At 40.6% G+C, this 25,105-nt stretch overlaps 1 protein-coding gene across 2 annotated transcripts in view; it reads right to left on the reverse strand.

Moving 5' to 3' along the window:
• Positions 1-8,639: 8,639 nt before the first annotated feature.
• The window catches only part of LOC145355856 (sarcoplasmic/endoplasmic reticulum calcium ATPase 2), an 83,696-nt gene continuing 67,230 nt past the window's right edge, over positions 8,640-25,105 (reverse strand). The window contains exons 16-21 of one of the 2 annotated variants that reach the window (XR_013889050.1): positions 19,515-19,717; positions 18,378-18,463; positions 16,568-16,701; positions 15,276-15,393; positions 11,784-13,440; positions 8,640-9,434 (exon numbers count right to left, since the gene is read on the reverse strand). Coding sequence is in view for 1 of the 2 variants with exons in the window: in XM_080208286.1 (XP_080064412.1) it covers positions 9,406-9,434; positions 13,320-13,440; positions 15,276-15,393; positions 16,568-16,701; positions 18,378-18,463; positions 19,515-19,717 (691 nt within the window). In the remaining variant the exon portion in view is untranslated. The remainder of the gene's footprint in view (positions 9,435-11,783; positions 13,441-15,275; positions 15,394-16,567; positions 16,702-18,377; positions 18,464-19,514; positions 19,718-25,105) is intronic. The other variant, XM_080208286.1, reaches the window with a different exon arrangement.

Here is a 25,105-nt window from a genome sequence, read left to right on the forward strand (position 1 = left end):
CTTCTCCGCATTAAATTCCATCCGCCACCTCTCGGCCCAGCTCTGCAACCTATCTAAGTCTCCCTGCAGACTATGACACCCTTCCTCACAATCTACCACACCTCCAACTTTGGTGTCATCAGCAAATTTACTAATCCACCCAACTATACCCTCATCCAGATCATTAATAAAAATTACAAACAACAGTGGCCCCAAAACAGATCCCTGAGGCACACCACTCGTAACTGCACTCCATGATGAATATTTACCATCCACCACCACCCTCTGTCTCCTATCTGATAGCCAATTCCTGATCCAACTTCCTAGATTACCCACAATCCCATACATCTGCATTTTCTGCAGAAGCCTACCATGGTGAACCTTATCGAACGCCTTACTAAAATCCATGTATACCACGTCAACTGCCTTACCCCTATCCACCTCTTTGGTCACCTTCTCAAAAAACTCAATAAGGTTAGTAAGGCACGACCTACCTGCTACAAAACCATGCTGACTATTTCTAATCAATTCATTACACTCCAAATAACTATAAATCCTATCCCTAATAATTTTTTCTAAAACCTTGCCCACAACAGAAGTAAGACTCACCGGTCTATAATTCCCGGCAAAGTCTCTGTTCCCCTTCTTAAACAATGGGACAACATTCGCTATCCTCCAATCCTCCGGGACTACACCAGAGACCAATGACGACCTGAAGATCTGAGCCAGAGGCTCTGCAATCACCTCTCTAGCCTCCCAGAGAATCCTAGGGTAGATCCCATCCGGACCAGGGGACTTATCTATTTTCAGCCCCTCAAGAATTTCCAGCACATCCTCTTTATTAACCGTAATACTGTCGATAGGTATGCTTTAGGTCATCTTTACATAGAAGAGAGTTTTGCTGTTGCAGTCATTTTCAATTTCTCCATAACAAATTAATGGGAAATCAATAACCGTGGACTTCCTTCCTGTACATCCCATTGGTCACCTTATGGAGCCCCTCAGGCAGATTGCCAACTGGCCGCCTTAGCTGGATAATGTCCATGTTGCGAGGGGGTGGAGAAGAGGGAAGAGGGGGAAGATTGGAAAAAAAGAGAATGGCAAACTAGAGGGCATAGGTTTAAAGGTGAGAGGGGAGAAATACAAAAAAAGAGTCCAGAAGGGCAGCTAACGTTCTGGGGACATCAGATCAAATCTCACCATTGCAGGTGGTTAAATTGAAGTTCAATTGCTAAACGTGGAATATAAAGCTAGTCTCGATGATCACCATGACAACTACCATTGCTTAATTTTAAAAAACCCACCTGGTTCACGAATGTCCTTTATGGAAGGAAATCTGTCTTCCTTATACAGTCTGCCTTGCATGCGACTCCAGACCACAGCAATGTGATTGAGTCAATTGTTCTTTGGCTTGCTGGGCCACTTCATTCAATTCAGGGATCAGTAACAAATGTTAGCCCTGCCAGCGATATCTTCGTCCCACAACATAACTTTTAAAACTGCTTTGTGCAGCATTTAATACAAATCACGTTGACATGTAGAAAAGATAAGTACAGCAATGTTTGTACTGAGATTTTTTCCAGCATGAGTTAATACCATTTCCTTTCTTCTTTACAGAAATATAGCAATAGCAGCGAATCTTCAAATTTATATTTGCATTTCAAAGCCAGTTACACTGAAAACTTGTTTTTACCTTTGTTATGAGTGTTGCAGCTTGGCCTGGGGCACAGCTATTTCTGGAGTATAGGCTTTCAGCATGACACTGCAAGATCTCAAAACACTGGCACTGTAACATTCAGGGGAATCACATTGATTTCTGTTTATACATACAATATGGTCGGTCATATTCCTCCCTCTGCCATTCACCAACAGGACAGCATAGTTAGCACTGCCGCCTTCAGCGCCAGGAACTTGGGTCACTGTCCGTGTGGACTCTGCACGTTCTCCGTGCGTGTGTGGGTTTCCTCTGGGTGCTCCAGTTTCTTCCCATAGTCCAAAGGTGTGCAGGTTAGGAGCATCGGCCATGTTAAAATTCTCCCCCACTTTACCCAAACAGGCGCCATAGTATGGCGACTAGGGGATTTTCACAATAACTTCAGTGCAGTGTGAACATAAGGCTACTTGTGATTAATAACTAAAAAAACAAGCCAGGGGACCAACCCTGGTTCAGTGACGAGTGCGTATGGGCATACAAGGAGGAGCACCAGCCATGTTTAAATAGGAACTGCTAACATTACAATCCAGCATGAAAAGCATACTAAACCGGGAAAGCAGCATGCTACACAGAGACAAGTGATCCCACACGCAACAAATCAGATCTCTCAACTCTGTAGTTTGCCACACAAGTCAGAGTCATGGAGGTTTACAGCATGGAAACAGGCCCTTTGGCCCAACTTGTCTGTGCCACCCTTTTTTTTTAAAACCCCTAAACTAATCCCAATTGCCTGCATTTGGCCCATATCTCTCAATACCCATTGTACCTATGTAACTATCCAAATGCTTTTCAAAAGACAAAATTGTACCTACCTCTACCATCACCTCTGGCAGCTTGTTCCAGACAGACACCACCCTTTGTGTGAAAAAATTGCCCTCTGGACACTTTTGCATATCTCCCGTCAAACCTATACCCTCTGGTTTTAGACTCCCCTACCATTGGGAAAAGGTATCAACTATCTAGCTGATCTGTGCCCCTCATTATTTTATGGACCTCTATAAGATCACCCCTCAGCCTCCTATGCTCCAGAGAAAAAAAGTTCCAGTCTATCCAGCCTCTCCTTAACTCAATCCATCAAGTCCCAGTATCATCCTAGTAAATCTTTTCTGCACTCTTTCTAGCTTAATAATATCCTTTCTATTTGACAAGAATTGCACACAGTATTCCAAGGGTGGCCTTACCAATGTCTTGTATAACTTCAACAAGACATTCCAACTCCTGTATTTAATGTTCTGACCGATGAAACCAAGCATACCAAATGCCTCCTTCACCACTCTGTCCACCTGTGACTCTACTTTCAAGAAGCTATGAACATGTATCCCTAGATCTCTTTTGTTCTGTAACCCTTCCCAACGTCCAACCATTTACTGAGCAAGTTCTGCCCTGGTTCACCAAAATGCATCACCTAAATTAAACTCCACAAATGCAAGCTGATGCATTTTGGTAGACTGAGCCAGGGCATGATGGTAGATGAATAGACAATAGGAGAGGACAGCTCCACAAACATTTCCATCCTCAAATGATGGCACAGCTCCATGGGTGCACGTTAAAGACAAGTGTTTATAACAGTCCACAGCCAGAAATGTCAAATGGATAACCCATCCTGGTCTCCCTGAAATCTTCACCATCACAAAAGTCTTCACCCAATTCAAACTCACTTGACAGTGCATTAATCATAAAAAGGAGACACCAAATAACTCCTGTAATCAAATTCTCCAATAAGCAAATACAAACATACTGGTAAATACCCATAACTGTACCTGGGTTCCACATTTCTGATTTTTTTTTCATCAGGACTACCATATCATCAGGTCTTGTCTGGTCTAACTGGCACTAACCATATAAAATATTAGAGGAATAGTTAGTCTGTGATGCTGACACAAGCAATTAATGTCACATTAGTCTACTTTCAACCATTAGCAAAGTGACTAAAGGGGTCATCAACTCTATTATCCAGCAACACCTACTCATTATTGCACAGTTTGCATTCCAGGTGGACCATGTGGCCCCAGAACTCAAATAGCCTTGACAAACAGACAAGAGAGATGAGGCACAAGTGATTGCCCTTGACATACAAAAGCATTTGGCAGAACATCAATAAGTCCTAGTAATATTGAAGGAAAAGGAAATTCTCCACTAGCTGAAGTCATACCTAGCACAAGTATGATGATTGTTGTTGGAGGTAAATCATCTGTCAGAGCACATCCGTGTAGTATCCTAGGCCTAAATACCATCAGCTGTTTGTTCAAGGATTTAGCCTATATCATCAGGCAAGAAGTGATGATTGCAGCATGTTCAGCTCCATTTGCTATTCTACAAATATAAATAAGTCGGTGTCCAAATGCAGCAAGACTTGGATAACATTCAGGCTGATAACTAACATTCACACCACACACGTACCAGACAATGACCATCCTTTGTGGATGCAATGAGAGATCAGAAGCTGGATATTTTGCAGCAAGTAATTCACCTCCTGATTTCCAAAACTCTTCCCAACCATCTACAAAGGCACAAATTGGGAGGACAGTGGAATACTCTCCATTTGCCTGGATGAGTGCAATTCCAACAACAGTCAAGAAGCTCAACAGTGGCATCCAGCCAGCTTGATTAGCATCCAATCCACCATTGTTTCCATGGCTGGCAAACAGCGTTATTATCTGCAAGATGTATTACAGCAAAACAATGGTTTCTTTAGACAACACCTGCCAAACCAGCAGCCTCTGCCAGCTAGAATGACATGGACAGTAGGTGCATGGGAACATTGCCACCCCCAAGATTCCATCATGACTTGGAAATACATCATTCTTTTATTGTTGCTGGTTTAATTCCCGGTGCTCCATACCCTGCAACACTGTGGGACAGCCTTCACCCTAGCAGTTCAAGGCAGCACTCTCTGCTGTCTTGGCGAGCAATTAAGATAGGGGGTAGGATGTGGGCTTTGCCAGCAACTCCCACAGTGTCAATTATGAAAAAATGCTATCGCTAGATGGAACATGTGAAACCCTCATTCATGTACAAATAATTGTAAAGCAAATGAAAAGCTTAAACCAAACAGTAAGCCAAACTTTGATAAGAATATTTGCACAATATACAAGTTACCTGACTAATAACTTATCAGTTGCCAACCAATTCAAACATTACACTAATATGACACAAGTTAGTCACTGAGTCACCAAGGTTTGAATCATGCAAGTGGGCTGCACTTGAGCTGAAACAAAGTAAGTGCCTTTTGTATTCTGAATTCTGAGCAGATGACTCAGTGAATTTTGAATTTGACATTGAGGTGACAATACAGCCAACACAGCATTATATTCACACATAAGGTAGGCTTGAAAAAAATGTAAATTCCTAAATGTAAAAATATTGAACAGTACAACTTGTAAAACAAAACTTCAAATGTTTTACAAAATTCAAAATGGAAGAAATAATTCTTGGCATCTCAAACTAAGCGTATTGCTTATCGCACTTCATGTTTCCAAGCGGAAGAAAAAATTTCCACATCGGAGTCAATGAATGAAAACTAAACATGTTATTTTCACACATCTGGCTGTAAAGTAGGAAATAGATTATTCATTTCCCACAAATTTTATTTCAAGTATAATTGGGTCAATTATAGAAAATATGATCTATAATTAGCAACTCATTAGAACACCAAAAAACCTTCACCTATGCGTGCAAATCTGGGAAAAAACGTCATTACACATTCTAAATGGAAAGAAAATTTTCACTTTCAGCTTGAGACGCAATGAAAAAAAAATCACAAAGTATTTACAGCATGGACTTGACAGGTTCAGTGTAACCCTGTTAAGATGCAATATTTTGGGACACCATTGCCTAAATCCAAACTTGTGGTTAACAAAACAATTGCTCCAACTTGAAGGATTCCAACTCTTTTTTTTCCAACTGTTACTGCAATGTGACATTTTTAAAAAATGCTTTCTGCCTTTTTGAGATGCCACATTTTATTGCCTGTTCACACTTTATAAAGCACGTTCTTGTTCATTGCTAACTTTACCCCATTGCACTACATGCTGTGAACAACAGCATTGCCCCACGACAATGCATACCATAACCCCCATACACTCAGCATGGCACAACTGCAGTTCCTGGAAATCCATGGAACATCGCAATCATTGATCATGCAATCCAGTTAGAATAGTGCTGCAGTGTGCACAGTGCTATGTAATATTGGTGCACATGAATTCCCAGGGAAAATTAATATACTGAAAACATCCAATTGGAGAGAACCCACTGTTACTGAAATGGGGAATTCTCTGCCCGTTGAAGTGGTGGAGGCTGCCTCGCTAAATATTTTTAAGCAGCGGGTTGATGGGTTCTTGATAAGAGAGGGGATTAAGGGTTATGGGGAGAGGGCGGGAAAGTGGAACTGAGCCACGACAGATCAGCCATGATCTTATTGAATGGCGGGGCAGGCTCGAAGGGCTAGATGGCCTACTCCTGCTCCTATTTCTTACGTTCTTATGTTCTTATAAAGTCACCTTCCACAGTTCTAATGGTCCAAATTAGAATTTGAGACCCAAATTCAATGATAGAGTCAAATATCCATCAGCAACTCCCACAACTATTAACGATTGATCACATAACAGACAAGAGGTACAGAAAGCCAACGAATCCAAGTTCAAATTACATCCTCACCTAGTTATACATTTAAAATGAAATAGATGATGGCAATGTGTCTCTGTGTGGGTGGGTGGGGCGGTGGAGTAGAGAAGCCTTTTCTTTAGAAACAAAAGGGACACTCACCTAGTGATCCAAATTCAAACTTCACAAATACAAGAATGCATAAAGTTATTCTGTATGTCAAGTTTACGTGAACGCAAATGCTTAGGATCTATTTTTCTTAGCTGCATAACCTATATTTCAATTCCTTTTTGAATATTTCAACAAATTCATTAGTTTGCCTTGAGGCTATTTCTTGTTTTTAGGTTCAGGGATATAGATAGGACAAGGGAAACACGAGTGCTGAGACAAAAGTAAAAAGGTGACCAAAAGAATGATCAGAGATTGTGTGTTAAAAAGACTGGGTGGTGGGAGGGGTTTAGGGAGTGTGCTGCTCTTGCAGCTGATGGCACAGTCACAAAATGTGAACACAGGGACAGAGGTGAAGATGCACAGGAGATTTGAATCAGAAGGAAGATTATTTATGTTGGGAGGGGTGAGGAGCAGAGGCAGTGTGGGTAACTGCTGGTGGTGAAGAGACTGTATGGGGTAAAAAAAATGCAAATGGACAACACTGACATTTAAAAAAAAAATTGATTCATCAGGCAACCGGGAGCCAAAGACAGACAATGACAATAGGCAAATGAGAAAACAAATGCATTATGAGAACATGCATAAACAAGGTAATGCTAGACAACAGTAATTCTGGAAAAAATTGCACACCAAAAGAGCATTCAATATGGTCCGATTCCCTTCGCTTCACCATATAAAATTGTAATTGATATTTTTCTTTACGTTGTTTAGTTCACATCTCTGTCACTGAACATGGGTAGGTATAAAGAACCATAAAAAAGTACTATGCTACAAATCTACCATTTATGGACTAAAACTACAGCAGCACAATTTGCCAGAACCAAATTAAAAACGTAGGCTGTGCTTTTCTGGCTATGTTGTGGCCAACGCAGGTCGCACTGGGGTAGAGAGAGAGGTCAGAAAAATCACAGGTGAGGGGTCTAGTACATTCAATGCTGGCGCAAAACCCTGCTGTGATCCTTCCAGTCATCATGCCTGCACGTAATCTGGTTCTTGCCCCAAGATTTGCATATTTAAATCAGCTCCAAGGCCACTGAAGCCCCTGGGTGGTTACAGACATAGCTGTCAGTACCCACCAGAGTGCCAGGATGTCATTAGGTGGGACGTGTGAGAAGTTTGAAGGGGTTGCAGGGGAGGATGCAGCCAGTGCTGATAATCTATGTTGGGGGTGGGGGAAAAATGTGTTCAATAAAGGGGCTTGAGTGGGGTCCTTCAATTTCACTGCGATCAGGGCACCTTTAAAAATGGCGCTCGTTCTCTGTGCAGCCAGGCTTGATGTGTTTAAGTCCTACCCGCCTCAGAAATGGTGCAAACTTCGCCTCTCCCAAAAAAATGACTAAGTGTGAGAAAGTTGTATTCTGATTTGCATTGGAAATGGCAGCACGAAACACACCAGTTCTTCTCACTAAATGAAACGTTTATTTTTTGGAAAGCTTCCACCCATAGTTTGGTGAGTGTCGTGCACGCCTAGTTATGCTAATTTGAAGTTATTCCTCAAGTTAAAAATCAGCTGATGGATATATGCTCTGCTTCTCCTAATGCAACTTCACATAAAATTTCGCTCCATGTAGATGAAGCCACATCAATAAGAGGGAATTCAAAAATGACACCAGTTACTTTCAAAGCTGACATCAGTTGCAGTACAATATGTGGGAGGAAAGCAGAGAAAAAAATTGAAGTGAAAATTCCTCAGGGTCTCAAGGATCTGGAAGTCCATCTTTATCTGACTAAACCTTAGACAATGCAGTTTTGTAGATTGTTGGACATTTTTTCTCATTACTCTTACTCTACAATCTTTTTTCTGATTACTCTTACTCTACAATCTCAGCAATATAAAGTAGCATCTTCTATAATTTAGTAAAACATTTACAACATGGGCATCCTGATTAAATCAGTACTAATTATAAAATGAAGTCTTAACCAACTTTTGAGAATAAATGGAAGCTTTCAGGGATAAGCTTATTGAACTGCAATACATTCTCAGTGGCATGTGTAAGTATCTTATATACGCAGAACTCTTGGTTAGATGGGGGTACAGCTAATTAGTCTATAATTTTCCAATTCTTTCGATACCGCACAAAACAGTATTTAATTTCACAGCAAGAACAACAGATGTCTAGTTACATTTAAGTGAAAAACATTTTACATTTTAAAGGAAACATCACAGAGGATGTAATGTGGGTAACTTTATTTACCTGAATTTATGAAATCTGCATGTTACAATGTCATCACTGAAATAAACATAGGATCTTATTTACAGGTTTTCAACATTAAACATGCTGTTTTCTGGCAACTGACAGGTTCTTTTTAAATCTGCATCGCAATTTTCTTATTGCGCCAACGCTTCTGTTAATGCGCTACAACTTAAAATAGTTAACTTACAGTGCAAGAGGGAATTCTCTCATTTTGTCTCACACCAAAAGAGAAAACAAACTTTCCTTAGAAAAAATACATTGAAGTTATGAAATCATCAACCTACAGGATGTAATTTACATTCATGATTTGTATCTTTCATCTAGGTTTTTCATAAATATAGTAGCATTTTGTACATAGCCATTTTTTTTATAAAGTAGTTCTTCGTTTGTCTTGATGACCCAATACACAGATTCTGTTACTTAAAACAGAAGGCATGCATTTTTCATAATGTACAATTTATAAATTCAAATGAAATTTTACACAGAGTTGTGAGTCCTCAACAGTTGGTGACGTTTATCTCTTTAGCAAAGAACCCGACTTCTCTGGAGTTTTGTAAAGTTCACGAGGATGTATTGCACAAATGTACAGATTCTCTCAAGTCCTAAATTTTAAACACACTTTTCCTCCAAATAGCATACTATTGTTGCACATTATACATGCAATGGTCTTGGTAGTTGTGCTTTAAAAACACACATGCACGCGATAACAAAAGAACCTTAGTTTTCTGAAAATTGTTAAGGGAATTACTCGTTCTCCTCTTCATCACCCATAACTGTTGAGAAAGGAAAAAGAAAAATTAGCCAGTTGCCCACAATGGTTTTTTTTTGAGTATCCAAACTAAACAATCGGCTCTAGAAGTGGAAGTGAGCAGAGTGCTCGACATCGCCTGTTGACAGTGACAGAAAGCACTTCCAAGAGAGGGTAATACAAGCCATTCTGAAGAATATGAACTGCACTTAAATAAAACAGGCAACTTTCGTTTTGTAAACACTTAAAGCAACAGTGCTACAGATAGTTTACTACATACCAGAACTGTTTTAAAGCAGTAAGAGTGAATCAAACATGCACACACAAACTTTTGTTAAAACTGTGGGAAAAAAGAATGACAGACTACTGGCACCAATTGCAAACACTGCTGTTTATATTTCTATCCCATGGGAAAGGGACTTACTTTGGTTCAATTTTAGCATAACAATTTCCCCATTTTTTTCTACAATTCTCAAACTTTGTGAGCACCCATTCCACATTGACATTTGTTTTTTTTTAAATTTTCTGACGCATGCAGTCATTCTGCTGAAAGCCATCTGCTGGGCTGCTGAATGAGTAGTTTGATCACCTGGCCACCTCTCCCTTCCTGATAGAATCTGTGTAAGTTTTCTTGACAAATCTAAAATAGTGATTCCTCCCTCCCCCGCCAATCAAGTTTTGAGCTATGACCCTTTCGCTCAGATTTAAGCAGTGAGCTATCCTACCCCCTTCCCTCCTCTCAACTTTCACTCTTCCGAAATGAAGCAATTCCTTGGATACAAGTCGCTTGATGGCAGGCATCCTCTAGTTTCTCACCCAAGTGAGCATAATTTACATGCAAACTTCAACACTGAAAAGGGTATATGCCATTGTCACATCTGATCCAATATCAAATTCTTACTAATGACATGAATCAATTTAAATCTGGTTAATTTTCTGTCCCAGTAGGCAAGTGAAGCACCTGCTACCACCACGGCTGAGATCAGAGCAGAGTGAGATTAAATCAAAATTAATCAGAGTCTATTTGGCTACTCATTGGGTAAACTGGCTAAGCAAACCTAGGCACTCCCAAGTGAATTCCCAATAATGGCAAAACAATAACTCTGAGCACGATCCCTTTTGCTTCCTGTACTGTTACGAATAACTATTCTGTCCTGGTCATGCCCTCTTCATTTTTAAACACTGTGTGAAACTGGTCTACCTCAATGAATTAGCTTGTTTTACTAGGTGGCCAATGCTTGCTTTCACTGATGTCATCTATTTTCATTGTAAAAGTGTTTTTTTATAAATAAAGGAAGACAATTTAAGCAGATTACTTAAATTGGATTGTAATTACAGAATAAAATTAGCAATTTGAGTTAAACTAGAAGAACACCCTTCCCTTTTCCTGAAAATAGAAGGGATTAAGCCAATAAATAAGAAAATAAAATGTGTCCACCTAATTGTTTTCAAGAAACAAATACTGTAAGAGGGAAATGCTGCCTTTGAATAAATGTTCTCAATGAGCCACTGATTAACCAACAGTCCAGAGCTTTTCTCAAATTGAACGCAAATACATGCCCAGTTGACAGTAGGACAATGCTGCTGTTGCATGATGCAGATGGTATTCAGATGTAGGGATAATCTTATCAAGAAATGGATGCCACTGTCAATCCTTTAGAACCTCACATGCACACTTGGCCACACCAAGTAAAAACAAGCATCATACAATGTGCTTTAATGAGAAGATGGCCAGTCAACAGTATTTTAAAAGATTTCAGACAAGCCTAATGGTAAGTACTGTGGGTCATTTAGTGACACATGCTATGATACACGTTACTCTTAATGCTGAAAGCAGCTGAAGAAATCTCTGTTCCCTTGTAGAATGTTAAGGAAAAGATCTTGCTATTAAATCTACTTTACTAATTTCTACTTTTAAAACATTAAAAAAAAAATCACCTTTATCTAAAGATTTTGAATCAGTAAAAAAATCTCAACTGCTTTCATTTTATTTTTCCATCTGGATTAATGTGTATGAAAGCAAAGTGTTATTATACAAGCATGCTTCAAGTAGTCTGATCCAGGATTCAGATACAATGGTCACTTGTAGATTCAAAAAATATACATATTACAGTTTAACACTCAAAATTTGGGATGCCAACATTTTAGTGAAGATTTCTCCAGTTTTATTTAACCCTAAAAAGGCCTGAAATATTCATAAAAGTTTAACAGCAAAAGCGGTATTGGATTAAAAAAATCCTGCAAGTTTTGACAGGTCTATAAAAACACTTGTGTTGATCTAACATACCAGAATCCTGGACTAAACTCAGTAGAGTAAGTGTGTCCGACATCCAGAACTGGAATTAGGCAATTACAAAAATGTAAATATACTCACTTTAGATGATGAATTTTGGAAGGCGTTGAAGAAAACACCATTGTTAGGTTTGTTAACACATGTAAAAATCACCTCACTTAAATGTCACTTTAGAAAACATGCTTTAGAACACTATTACCCAACATTTAGATTATTACAGTTGTAAACAGTTAGTAAGATGATAGTATGTTAAAATTTACTTTTAGTTCTATACATGTCAAATGAGTATTTGGTAATGTGCTACTTACAGCTTGCACCTAAATTTTCTAGTTTTAAAATATCATTGTTGCATGTCTGTGCTCAGCATTAGCATCTAGAAGTAACAATTAGCTTCCAGCTACTTAAGTGTTTTCAAATACATGTGAGTAATAAATAGTTCTCCAAACCATGTCCAAGTTTGTGTGACAACTAAGAGACCAACAAATAAGACCTAATAACAATTGATCCTGCAGGGTTTTTTGTATTGCATTTGAACCAACTACATGAAGCAGCCTGGTTAAAAGAGAGACATTGAGAATTTCCTCTCTGTTGAGACTAAAACATTTTATTTTTGACTCATGTGAATTAACCCCTGATGTAGAACACATCCAAGGTATACTGGCAAAGAAAAAAAAGTAAAGAATCCCATCAAGACCATTACAACAAAATACAAATCAGCACTTTAAATAAATACCATTTAAACTTATTGGCAGAGGATAAACAGCAATATGGGGGTGAGGAGGGGACGGTGGGCAGGGAGAAATAGAGTGTTCTGCACAGGCAGTAATTCGCATACCTCAAACAAGGTTGGTCTGTAAACATGACAGAGTTAAGGACACAGAAATGATTACAGGAAACAATACTAACAAGCTGGTTGAGGTAGCAATGTTCTGCTGAGTGCAGAAAATGAATTTGGAACTAAAAACCATTTGACAGAAGGCACAAAATAAAGTCTAAAATAGAACCCAACCAAAGTAGCCATGCGGTGATACACCATGCAATCCTCTTTTTTTTTCAAAATTTCCAAAAAGAATTTAACATTCTCTCTTATTCAATTTCTTTAGCCAAAAAAAATACACCCGTCAGCTCATTGGTTCTCAATTTATACACAAAAGATGAACAAATTAGTAAACAGAACACATCTGTACATGCTGTTTCATCTACAAAACCAAAATATTGCAGAAAATAGTATTAATCTCTGTACACGCCAATGCACAGTTTTTTTTTAAAGTTTTTTTTTAAATTGTGTAAAAATCAATCCTGTTTCATTCTGGAGTTCAGGAAAAAAATATTAACTTCATCCATACATGGGTTCATATGAAATTCAGCAGAAACAGACTCTTGGAATCAAGTGTTTAAATGATAAAAATTTTGGTCGAAGTTAATCAAATGCCATGTCTTCACTATGCCAACGACAGCTCTATGTCAGTCAAGACCAGAACATTTCAGCAAAATTAGTGTCTGTGCTGTAAAGCCAGAAAACCAGGGGCACAGAAATGAGCACAAAAGGCCAGGAAATCCCCTCTGTACATGCTGAGAAACCACACAGTTTGTCACTAGGCAGAGTATACTCTTTACCCGGTTCAAGGTAGTTACGAGCAATAAATTTGAGTGTCTCATCCAGCAGAATGACAGGTAGAGAGATTTTCAGCACCATCAGCCACTGTGTTACATCTAGAGGTGTAATTTGGAAGATGAGCTGCAAAAACAAACAGGCAGAAGATAGTTTTATTTACTAATGTCACAAATAATCTTACATTACCACTACAATGAATTTATTGTGAAAATCCCACAGTCGTCACACTCCGGCCCCGTTCGGGTACACTGACGGAGACTTTAGTACAGCCAATGCACCTGACCAGCATGTCTTTCAGGCTGTGGGAGGAAACCAGAGCACCTGGAGGAAACCCACGCAGACACAGGGAGAACGTACAGATTCCGCACATACAGTGACCCAAGCTGGGAATTGAACCCAGGTCCCTGGCACTGAGAGGCAGCAATGCTAACCACTGTGCCACCATAACGAACTACAGAATGAACCAATTAGCACAATACCCAAAGTATGCAGAAAAGTACAGAACAGTTCCTATATTAGGCCCTTTAGTTAAAGTTCTTAAAGTTTTATTTGTCACAAGTAGGGTTACATTAACACTGCAATGAAGTTACTGTGAAAATCCCCTGGTTGCCACACTCCGGTGTCTATTCGGGTACACTGGAGGGAGAATTTAGCATCCCCAATCCACCTAACCAGCACATTTTTTTGTACCGTGGGAGGAAACTGGAGCACCCAGAGGAAGCTCACGCAGATAGAGAGAATGTGCAAACAAACAGGGATTTGAGCCTGGGTCCCTGGTGCTGTGAAATTTAGTTAGTTTTTCTCTTTAAATCATATATAATATTTTACTGATAGCTTAAACAGGGTTTAACCTAGGATTTTTACATTTCATCATATCAAATTCCAAAAGCTGAGAACAAAACAAGAGGAAGAAAGAGGCAAATCAAAGGTGTGGGTTAGGTTGATCGCCCAAGCTAGAATTGTCCCTTAGCGTGAGGGGCATTAACATGGGGTTACGGGATTAGGGCTTGAGCAGGATTATTGTCAGTGCTAGCTTGATGGGCTGAATGGCCTCCTCCAGTACCACAGGGATTCTATGCTGCTGCTGTCAGTGTACAGAGTTGTTGCAGCTCTGTAAGGCAGGGTTCCATTCTGGAGATGGACAGAAATCTCATTTCATGCTAATTAAAGGGCTGTCACCCAAGAAATTTAACTGAGGCAAGCCAGCTAAATGGAGGCTGGTTTTCCCCCACTGCTTACACTAGGGTGGAGAGAGCACACCCTTAGTGCATAATCCAGCCCCATGGAATGTAGGATAACTTGCATAGTGATATTAAAAATCGCACACAGTTGCTAACAAAAGCCGTACTTATGCAAGGATATTTTGGCCTTGGAGGGAGTGCAGAGGAGGTTTACTAGGCTGATGCCGGAGTTGAGCTATGAGGAGAGGCTGAATAAACTAGGCTTGTACTCGTTAGAGTTTAGAAGAATGAGGGGAGATCTCATTGAGACGTATAAGATGATTAATGGGATGGATAGGATAGAGGTGGAGAGACTCTTCCCGCTCAGAAAGGACAGTAGGACTAGGGGGCACAGCCTCAAGATAAAGGGGGGCGGTTTAGAACGGAGTTGAGGAAGAATTTCTTCACTCAAAGGGTGGTGAATCTCTGGAATTCTCTGCCCGTTGAAGTGGTGGAGGCTACCTCGCTAAATATTTTTAAGACGCGGGTTGATGGGTTTTTGATAAGCGAGGGGATTAAGGGTTATGGGGAGAGGGCGGGAATGTGGAACTGAGCCACAACAGATCAGCCATGATCTTACTGAATGGCGGGGCAGGCTCAAAGGGCCAGATGGCCTACTCCTGCTCCTATTTCTTATGTTCTTATATAGTATTCCAGATAATTTTCGCTAAACAGATTCTACAGCGAAATGCAAAACTTCTAGGCGCTGCACAGGACAAAGCAACTGATCCGACTCACTGGTAGTGGCTCCACATATAAAATGAGGAAGTGAAGAGACATCGACAGGCAGATTGAGCCCAATAACCAAATGTTTTCCCAGGGCGGCATCTTCAACAATGATTGGTTCTCTGATAGACTGAAAGATAAAATGGGAAACAGGTTGCTCCAAAAGCAATTGCTTGTCAAAATCAATCCCATCCCAAGGCAATTGCTAAATCAACCAAAACACAAGCAAAATATTGCAGATTTTGGAAACAAAACCTGAAAAATGTTGGAAATATGCAGCTAGTCAGGCAAGACTGTGGAGAGAAAGAGCTGATAGCCAGAGTTGAATCTTGCCCATTGTTTCAGGGTGATTACCTTTTGTCAGAACTATTTTGCACTCCTCTTTCATATTGCCTGACATGTTAAGTGCTTCCAGCACTTTATTTTAACCTCCACCCAAAATAAAACAAGTTTAAAGAAAAGAAAATCACATTGCAGAAGGCATGGAGCTCTTGTAGCCAGGAGAGCGATGAGTGAAACATAATTCTTAAATATTTTTCGTCAAGGAAAACAAAGGCCTCACACTTTATTTCACGACTAAGAAAACAGCTTCTTCCTCAAGCTTCTTGCAAAAAAATCTACTCCAAGTGTCACTCATGAGCCAGCTGCTGGGAGGGGAAGAAGAAATGCAAAAATTGATGAACCGCAAGTATCAACAACCTTTGGAAACACCTAAACATAGTCTGATGTGCCCCCTCACAAATCAGTGCAAACAAACGTGGAAATTTCCAGCAAGGATGAATCAGCATCTGCCATATTATGACACATCAGGAACACCTACTACCACAAAAGGAGTTATAAGCTCCCAGCAGTAATTCTTCAACATTAAGTTTTACATAAAATTGGAAACAATGTTCTTGCCACCCCCCACTGGCATAAATTGAAATAAAAAAAATTGTAAATACCAGGTAAGTGAACCTGATATCAGCGTAAAAATTCAGAGCAAGTTGGGCAAAGGGTTCTCAGCATGGGACTAATAGTATTTGGGTATTTGAACATTGTAATATCTTAGAATTCTACAGCCCATAACCGTAGCAGTTTATCCACACAACATATCAATGTCATTGAAAATAATCATTCTTTCCATTTGAATTATGTAAATACATTTTGACAGGAGTTCAATGGGCATCTATAGATTAATCATCAATAAATCCATTGCTCAACCATCTGCCTCTCTGTAGCAAGTTGTTTTTTTTTGTCCACAAAACAAAAATTACTCAGAGAAAGCACAACATTTCAAGGGAAGTGACTGCAATATTTCTAACCTGTTAAGAGCATTACACATCTCAATGGTCACCAGGACAGAGAGTGCCATGGTCATGGGGTAAGGAGATTCAAATATTTCACAGTCAACATCTTCAAAGTCTGGGTTTTCTGGATTGCATTGTAAGAAATGGCTCTGTGGAAACACAAACAAAATATATACTGGCATTAATTACAGTCAAAAATTTTTGAGTGCCCCAGGGGTCGGTGCTGGGGCCTCAGCTTTTTACCATTTATATAGATGATCTGGAGGAGGGAACCGAGTGTAGGGTGTCGAAATTTGCTGATGACACCAAGATTGGGGGAACGGCAAATTGTGCGGAGGGTGTGGAGAGTCTGCAGAAGGATCTAGATAGGCTGGGCGAATGGGCCAGGAAATGGCAAATGGAATTTAATGTTGGCAAGTGTGAGGTGGTCCACTTTGGTAGGAAGAATGGTAGGAAGGACTATTACTTACGGGGCGAAAAACTGCAGCAGGCGACGGTGCAGAGGGACCTCGGGGTCCTTGTGCATGAGTCGCAAAAACCCAGCTTGCAGGTGCAGCAGGTGGTCAGGAAGGCAAATGGGATGCTGGCCTTCATAGCGAGGGGGATTGAATATAAAAGTAGGGAGGTCTTGCTGCAGCTGTATAGGGCATTGGTGAGGCCGCAGCTGGAGTACTGTGTGCAGTTTTGGGCGCCGCACCTGCGCAAGGATATTTTGGCCTTGGAGGGGGTGCAGAGGAGGTTTACTAGGCTGATACCGGAGTTGAGGGGGTTGAGCTATGAGGAGAGGCTGAATAAACTGGGCTTGTACTCGTTAAGAGTTTAGAAGAATGAGGGGAGATCTCATTGAGACATATAAGATGATGAATGGGATGGATAGGATAGAGGTGGAGAGACTATTCCCGCTCAAAAAAGACAGTAGGACTAGGGGGCACAGCCTCAAGATAAAAGGGGGGCGGTTTAGAACGGAGTTGAGGAGGAACTTCTTCACTCAAAGGGTGGTGAATCTCTGGAATTCTCTGCCCGTTGAAGTGGTGGAGGCTGCCTCGCTAAATATTTTTAAGACGCGGGTTGATGGGTTTTTGATAAGAGAGGGGATTAAGGGTTATGGGGAGAAAGCGGGAAAGTGGAACTGAGCAGCGACAGATCAGCCATGATCTTATTGAATGGCGGGGCAGGCTCGAAGGGCTAGACGGCCTACTCCTGCTCCTATTTCTTATGTTCTTATGTTAATGGTTTAGTGGGACGAGTGCGCAATTGTCACATGGGACTTCTCCAACTTGACAGGAAAGCTCTAGATTTAATCTGTAACACAAGTTACGATTTGAATGATGGAAACACAGGCCTCAGTGTTCCGAGGCTTGGAAGAGGGGGAAAATTATTATTCGGTGATCTGTTCTACAAAACAAACTGGATAACAAAAACACTGGACACAGCCTCAACTGCGATACACTCCACAAATGAGAGCCAGTCAGCATTTATGATATAAATTGCATGTTAATGGCCCATTTAGGTGAGGTATTGGCAAGTTACTTGGGCCTGTGAACAGCTATCAACAATACACCAATTTCGTTAATAAGAAGGCGCAACTGAATGAAACAATTCCTTTGTTAGGATAAGCATTTGTCTCTTTAGGCTTAGAGCATTAAACTTAGTCATTACATGCAGGTCAGGTAAATTACTTGATGTTTTCTCCACATACAGCAGTTTTAGTTCACTGCCCAGCATATATTTGTATTTTAAGCACCACAGGATACTCAAAGTTAGCCTTTTGGGAATAAGTACACAAATGCTTTCACGTTAAAAATATAACTGCGTGAAACATTACCAGCTGGTAGTAAGTAACTCTAGGTCCATCTTCAGCAGCTATGAACCACCAAGCAGCAGCACCAACTGTAGCAGCGCCTACATAACCTGATAATGGATGACAGGATAAATTGATTTTATTTATTTTAGGGATAAAAAATTTATTACTTAAATCTACATTGTAAATAGCTTATCGCAGGCACTGAAACCAAGATAAATGACACCCTATTTACATTTCAACATTGAGATCCCATCCTTTTGATCAAGGATAATTTGCATACACAAAAACCATTCTGCAGCTAAAATGCACAAAAAGGAAAATAAAATGTATCTGATTTTATGCAGTGTTGTTTGGCAACCTAAGACCCTAAAAAAATTCATATTAGCTATTTGGATTCTGACTGAAAACGTTCAGTTTGTTTCCACCTTGTCGGGGACCTACACTGAACCTACTCTGATCCCCTCTGAAATCACTTCAAAACAGCACATGCCTGGAGAAAAGACCGAACAAAATAATTCCGCAGACATTATCCCTACTGTAGAAAGATAGTCATTATACTATTTCACAAGTGGATAGAGTGGGAGAAATAGTAGTGTGGCAGTAATGTCACTGGACTAGCAATCCAGAGCCCAGGTTAAATCTCTGGGGACACAGATTCAAATCCCACCATGGCAGCATGAAAAGGTAATCTCAGTAATGGTGACCAAGAAATCATTGCCGTAAAAACGAAAAGCCCACCTGGTTCATTAATATTTTGTGGGTGGCACAGTGGTTAGTGCTGCTGCTGCACAGCGCTGGGGATCTGGGTTCAATACCAGTCTTGGTGACTAAATGGACTGAATGGCCTCTTCTGCCCTGTAGGGACTATACGAATCTATGAAATGACTTTTTTAAAAATCAAAAGGGGAGTGGAAAGAAAATGAAAGACTGTCTACAAGGCACTTGGCCAAACAAGAAGCACAAATCACAATGAAAGAATGCCCTTATCTGTGCCTTTTCTTATAAAGAAGTTAGCACTCAAAGCTTCTCACACCTGACATTAAACTTATACCAAAGTGAAGGATGTTTGTCAGTACACTGCACTGTCATAGTTGAACCCAAAAGGTAGCTAAAGAATCTCAGAGCACCTTACTGGCTAACTCCAAAACAAGTACTCACATCCAATAGCCATATAGCGGAAGAAGAGCCAGCCACTGATCAAGGGTTCCTTAGGACTGCGAGGTGGTTTGTCCATGATGTCTAGATCAGGTGGATTGAAACCTAGTGCTGTGGCCGGCAGTCCATCTGTTACCAGGTTCACCCAGAGGAGCTGCACGGGGATCAGAGCCTCAGGAAAGCCTAAAGCTGCTGTTAGGAAAATGCTGAGGAAGGAAAAAGTGATCAGAGATCAGTAATGTTTTCTATTAGCGCCACATTCTCATTATCTGAATTTCGTTACAACTCCAAGGTTAATGTTCATCTTGAATCCTTGCTCCTAGTTCTAGAAAAGATAGCAAGCTGAAGGAGAAAAGCAAATGTGACTACCTGAAAGCTTCACCTTTACAGGGAATACAGAGTAACTCAGCAGAATGTCCACATTCTAAATACATTTCCACATTGTTTGTAAGGGTTCTTTGAAGGGCAAATACAATATCTGTTCCAGTTCCCATCCTTTTTTAAATGCTGCAAATTGGAATCAAGCCCAGCTAAATAATAAGCATTTTGCCACCAAAATTATCCTTCGGGAAAATTAGGAATGTCACTAGAGCACATGGATGGTTTCGAGATTGTCTTAAGGGCAAAATCCACTCAAAAAAGACAGTAGGACTAGGGGGCACAGCCTCAAGATAAAGGGGGGGCGGTTCAGAACGGAGTTGAGGAGGAACTTCTTCACTCAAAGGGTGGTGAATCTCTGGAATTCTCTGCCCGTTGAAGTGGTGGAGGCTGCCTCGCTAAATATTTTTAAGAAGCGGGTTGATGGGTTTTTGATAAGAGAGGGGATTAAGGGTTATGGGGAGAGGGCGGGAAAGTGGAACTGAGCCACGACAGATCAGCCATGATCTTATTGAATGGCGGGGCAGGCTCGAAGGGCCAGATGGCCTACTCCTGCTCCTATTTCTTATGTTCTTATGTTCTTATGTTCATCTATCTGAATGGAGTTGAGCAACAGTAAATTGAATGGCACAATTTCTTGATGTGCAAACAATGAGATGATGGGAAAGTTAGATGACGCTTAAACAACAAAAAAAAACACGTCATCTTAACTCCAAACTTGACCACATACAATACCTTTATTTCAGTCCAAGTGCAGAGTGCTTCCTCAGAATTCAACCAGGGCTGCCTCCTAGATTAGCTGATTACTAGTCCAAAGAAAGCAGCGCTGTCTGATTTAGTTCTGGGATGTGTAGCAGGGCAAATACCCTATGAGTGAAGAAGTTTGGAAATAATGACCATAACATGATTTGGTTTAAAAAGGATATACGATAAGGACACTGGACTAAAATGGCCCAAAAAACAATGTGCAAATAAATGGTTTTCTCAACAACAGTGAACATTCAAATTAGGTCCGAGAATGAAAAGTAGACACACTTTTAGAAAATGGAAAAAAAGATCAAAATTTAAGGCTTCTGCGGATAAAGATGATAAATTTATAATGATAGACAAGGGCACAGAAGTCAATAGTGGGGGACACTCAAAAGGCCAGAATTCTTAGAATACAGAATTTTGGTGGCGGGGGGGTGGAGAGCAGCAGGTGGTTATGGAGAAAGGAAAGGGATTTAAACTAGAGGATAATGATTTTAAATTGGAGGTGTTGGTGGACTGGGAGACAACGCAGATCAACCAGCGGAATGATGGATGAGCAGGACTCGGCCTGAATTAAGGTATGAGCTCATTTTGGACAAGTTCTAGTTTCATGGCAGCCTCCAATGTTGGGAGGCCAGTCTTGAGAAATGTGGACTAGACAAGACGAAGTGAAAAAGCACGAATGAACATTTCTGCAGCAATGGGTCAAGGCAAAGATCCAGAACCAAAAATAATTTTACTGTAGTCAGAAATGACTGGGCTGTGTGCAAGGGGTGGTGCAGTAGCACAGTGATTAATCAGCACTGCTGCTTCACAGCTCCAGTGACCTGGGTTCAATTCCTGGCTTGGGTCACTGTCGTGTGTGGAGTTTGCACACTCTTGTGTTTGTGTGGGTTTTCTCCGGGTGCTCTGGTTCCCTCCCATAGTCCAAAGATGTGGGAGTTAGGTTGATTGGCCATGCCAAAATTGCCTCTTAGTGACCTTAGCACAGGTTAGAGGGATTAGTGGGTAAATATAAGAACATAAGAAAATAGGAACAGGAGTAGGCCATCTAGCCCTTCGAGCCTGCCCCGCCATTCAGTGAGATCATGGCTGATCTGTCGTGGCTCAGTTCCACATACCCGCCCTCTCCCCATAACCCTTAATCCCCTCTCTTATCAAAAACCCATCAACCCGCATCTTAAAAATATTTAGCGAGGTAGCCTCCACCACTTCAACGGGCAGAGAATTCGAGATTCACCACCCTTCGAGTGAAGAAGTTCTTCCTCAACTCCGTTCTAAACCCCCCCCCTTTATCTTGAGGCTGTGCCCCCTAGTCCTACTGTCCTTGGGGATAGGGCCTGGGTGAGATTGTGGTCAGTGCAGACTTGACGGGCCAAATGGCCTATTTTGGCAGTGTAGGATTTCTACGATTTCCAATTTCCACCAGAAAGGTGAAGCACCATCATACAAGAGAAGACTATTCTTACAACTGCAAGAATCAAACACACCAACATTGTACCTGACCATTATTAAATCAGGATAAAAAGAACATGCTTTTTTCTTGAAGCAAATTTACTATGTCTGAATTGAACTTGGAATAATAAAGTTATCACAATAGGCCACGTTTTCAAATTGACAAATGAATTTGAACTCTCATCTCCATTTCAATTATGTATATTTTTAAAGCTACTCTCATTTCTCAATTATCAAAATCAATGGTTAGAAGGACATTCTCTCATTAGATGGCTAGTGTTATTATTTTCCTAGTGCAATGCAACTTTAAACAGAACTTTAACTTGCCCTTCAACTTCAGATAGTTTTGAAAGGAGGACAAATTGGGGATTAGTTTAACTTTTCTAATAGTATTTTTGACACCTTTCCTGCCCGGGGAGATAGAAATTATTGGCACACAATAGTTCCAACAACACTCGAAAAGCCTGTCACCATCCAGTTCCTGACTGCCACCACCTTCAACATCCATGCTCTCTGTCTTTGACACAGTGGCAGCCATGTGTACCATCTACAAAATGCACTTCTAAATACTCATTAAGACTCCTTAAGATGGTACCTTCCAAACCCACGACTTTACAATCTAAAAAGAATAAGGGTAGCAGGTACATTGGAACAACATCACCTGGAAGTCCCCTCACCAAGCTACTCATCATGCTGACTTGGAAATATATCACTGTTCCTCCACCTTTCGCTGGAACTCCCTTTAACAGCACTATGGGTGTACCTACATCACATGGACGACAGTGGTTCAAGAAGACAGCTCACACCACCTTCTCAAGGACAAATAGGAATGAACAATACATGTTGACCTAGCCAGTGACACCCAAATTTAATGCATGAATTTTTAAATAGTAGGGTTGCACTCCAATGTTGCTATTTACACATACAAAAGCAAAAAGTAAAGATTTCTTAATTTCTTGGCATAACTCACCATTGTTTTGACTTGGAGATGTGGCTCATTTTGTACTGTAGGATTGACCGACTGCCATAATCTTCTGGACAGTATTCAAGTGATTAAATGTAACATTTTCAGTATTGACATTTTCATAGCATGTAGAGTATGGGGTTTTGTGCAAGTGCCACTTTTAGAAGGGAGATGGGGAATGAAATATGATTCTCTTAAAACTGCTTCGTTGAGCTATTTTTATAGTATCAACTATTGACACATTGGTCTTGCTCAGCAGTGGCAACATCAATTCCAGATTCAGCAACTTGAGAAAAAAAACTTTAATCTTTTAAACAAAGATTTTTTCCCCCATTGCAGCTTTTTGTTTCATCAATTTTGCCAAGGAAATACTGATTTATGATCCTGTTGTTTCCTTGCAGATGGATATACTACTTTCCTTTCTGGTTTTTGATATGGTCATGTTTTGTGCTGTGGATTGGATCCAGATTTGATTCCTCACTTGATGTCTAACCTTTGTTTTTGTGGATGCCGGATGAGTGTGAAATAAACATCCCTGTATTACATACAAAGATTTGTTCAATGTTTTCTATTATTAGTCCACCAGACTTACGCCAATAGCACTTTATTCCTTTCCAATAACGGACTGTACATAATGGGCAGCATTTAATGCAATGCCTCACAGTGGGTACACTGGTGGACAGGCAAACAGAACCAAGAGAGAAATACAATCAGTCATGGGACCAACACTGTGTGTGTGTGTGTGTGTGTGCTGCTTCCGTTTTCAGGCACTGTGCTCAAGAGATCTGGTAGGAATGTAGCTGATTCCCACCCCAGCTTTCACTCACCTGTGGCACCTCTACAATCCTGATCTTTAGGTGGATGCAGTACTGCCAAGGGCCAAAGCTCCCACTGGTGCTGCTGGCAATGAGAAGGCAGCAGCTCTGCTGCCAAGTACCTCAATTACCAGAATCACAAACAACAGTCAATTGTGCCTGGAGAGTTCTCTCATTGGTGGGCATAACTCCTAACCCCTTTTTTTGGTTCATTCCTCAAGCATGGGCATTGCTGGCAGGACAGCACTTACTGCCCAGCTCTAGTTGCCATTGGAGGGCAGTTGAGAGTCAGCAGTGCGGTTGACTGTCAACTGTCCTCCAAGGGCAACAAGTTCTTGGAGCAACACACTGTGGAACTTACTGGGGACAAAGCTACCTTAAGATCTAATATTGCTGTGATTAGTAATGTCATATTAAAAGAGCCACTGCATATAGTGATTGCAATACTGTTCAATTCTACATCTGGTAAACTGCTCCCCAGCAGTCTTTTCTAACTTTTGCTATTTCTAATTTCTACCCATATTGGAGCTACAAATGATCTTGCAGGCTTATCCTCTCTCACTAACACCCCTGTCATCATTTACCCCTCCTCCTTAACCATTCCGTCTTTCTGAAAAGTGCCACTAGCGACCTATGTTATTAAAGAACTGGTCATCTATTTTTATTAAAAACAGAACTTTAATTCCTGCATTTACCTTATTCACCAACATGCAATGTGTGTTGAACTGTCCCTTCTTGTCCCACTCTATTCATCTTAACCCACATTGCTAGACTGTTCTGATGCTCTTATCAGGCATGAGTTTTAGCAAGAGGATCTCAAATGGGAGATTGTCAATGAGACTAAAGATAACATATTTGTCAGACCCTCAAAGCAGTTTAAGTGGTTTGTTAAGTAAGATTTTCCTCTTTTAGTCTATGCTGATTTTATTAATCCATTACAGCTCCTGCACAGATTGGCACTATTTTAGACATATTAGAGGTAGTGGAGGCGAGTGAGTATTGGTATATATACAAATGGACAGCGCTTCCTGATGATGTCATCAAGGGGAACAGGTAGAGCAAGAATGACTGGGAGTCGGGAGGAAGTTGGAGAACACCAGAGATAATGGTGCAAGTAGGAAGATAAGTTTTTTTAAGGTGAGCCTCTGGTTATGATTGGATAAATAAGAATGCAACTAGGTTAATGTAGCCCCATCCAGCCAGACAACAAAAGGAAGCTGTCAGTGGAGGAC

Source organism: Carcharhinus amblyrhynchos, chromosome 20 (genome assembly GCF_965287045.1).
Source record: "Carcharhinus amblyrhynchos chromosome 20, sCarAmb.v2.hapA, whole genome shotgun sequence".
In the NCBI taxonomy this organism is placed as follows: Eukaryota; Metazoa; Chordata; class Chondrichthyes; order Carcharhiniformes; family Carcharhinidae; genus Carcharhinus; species Carcharhinus amblyrhynchos.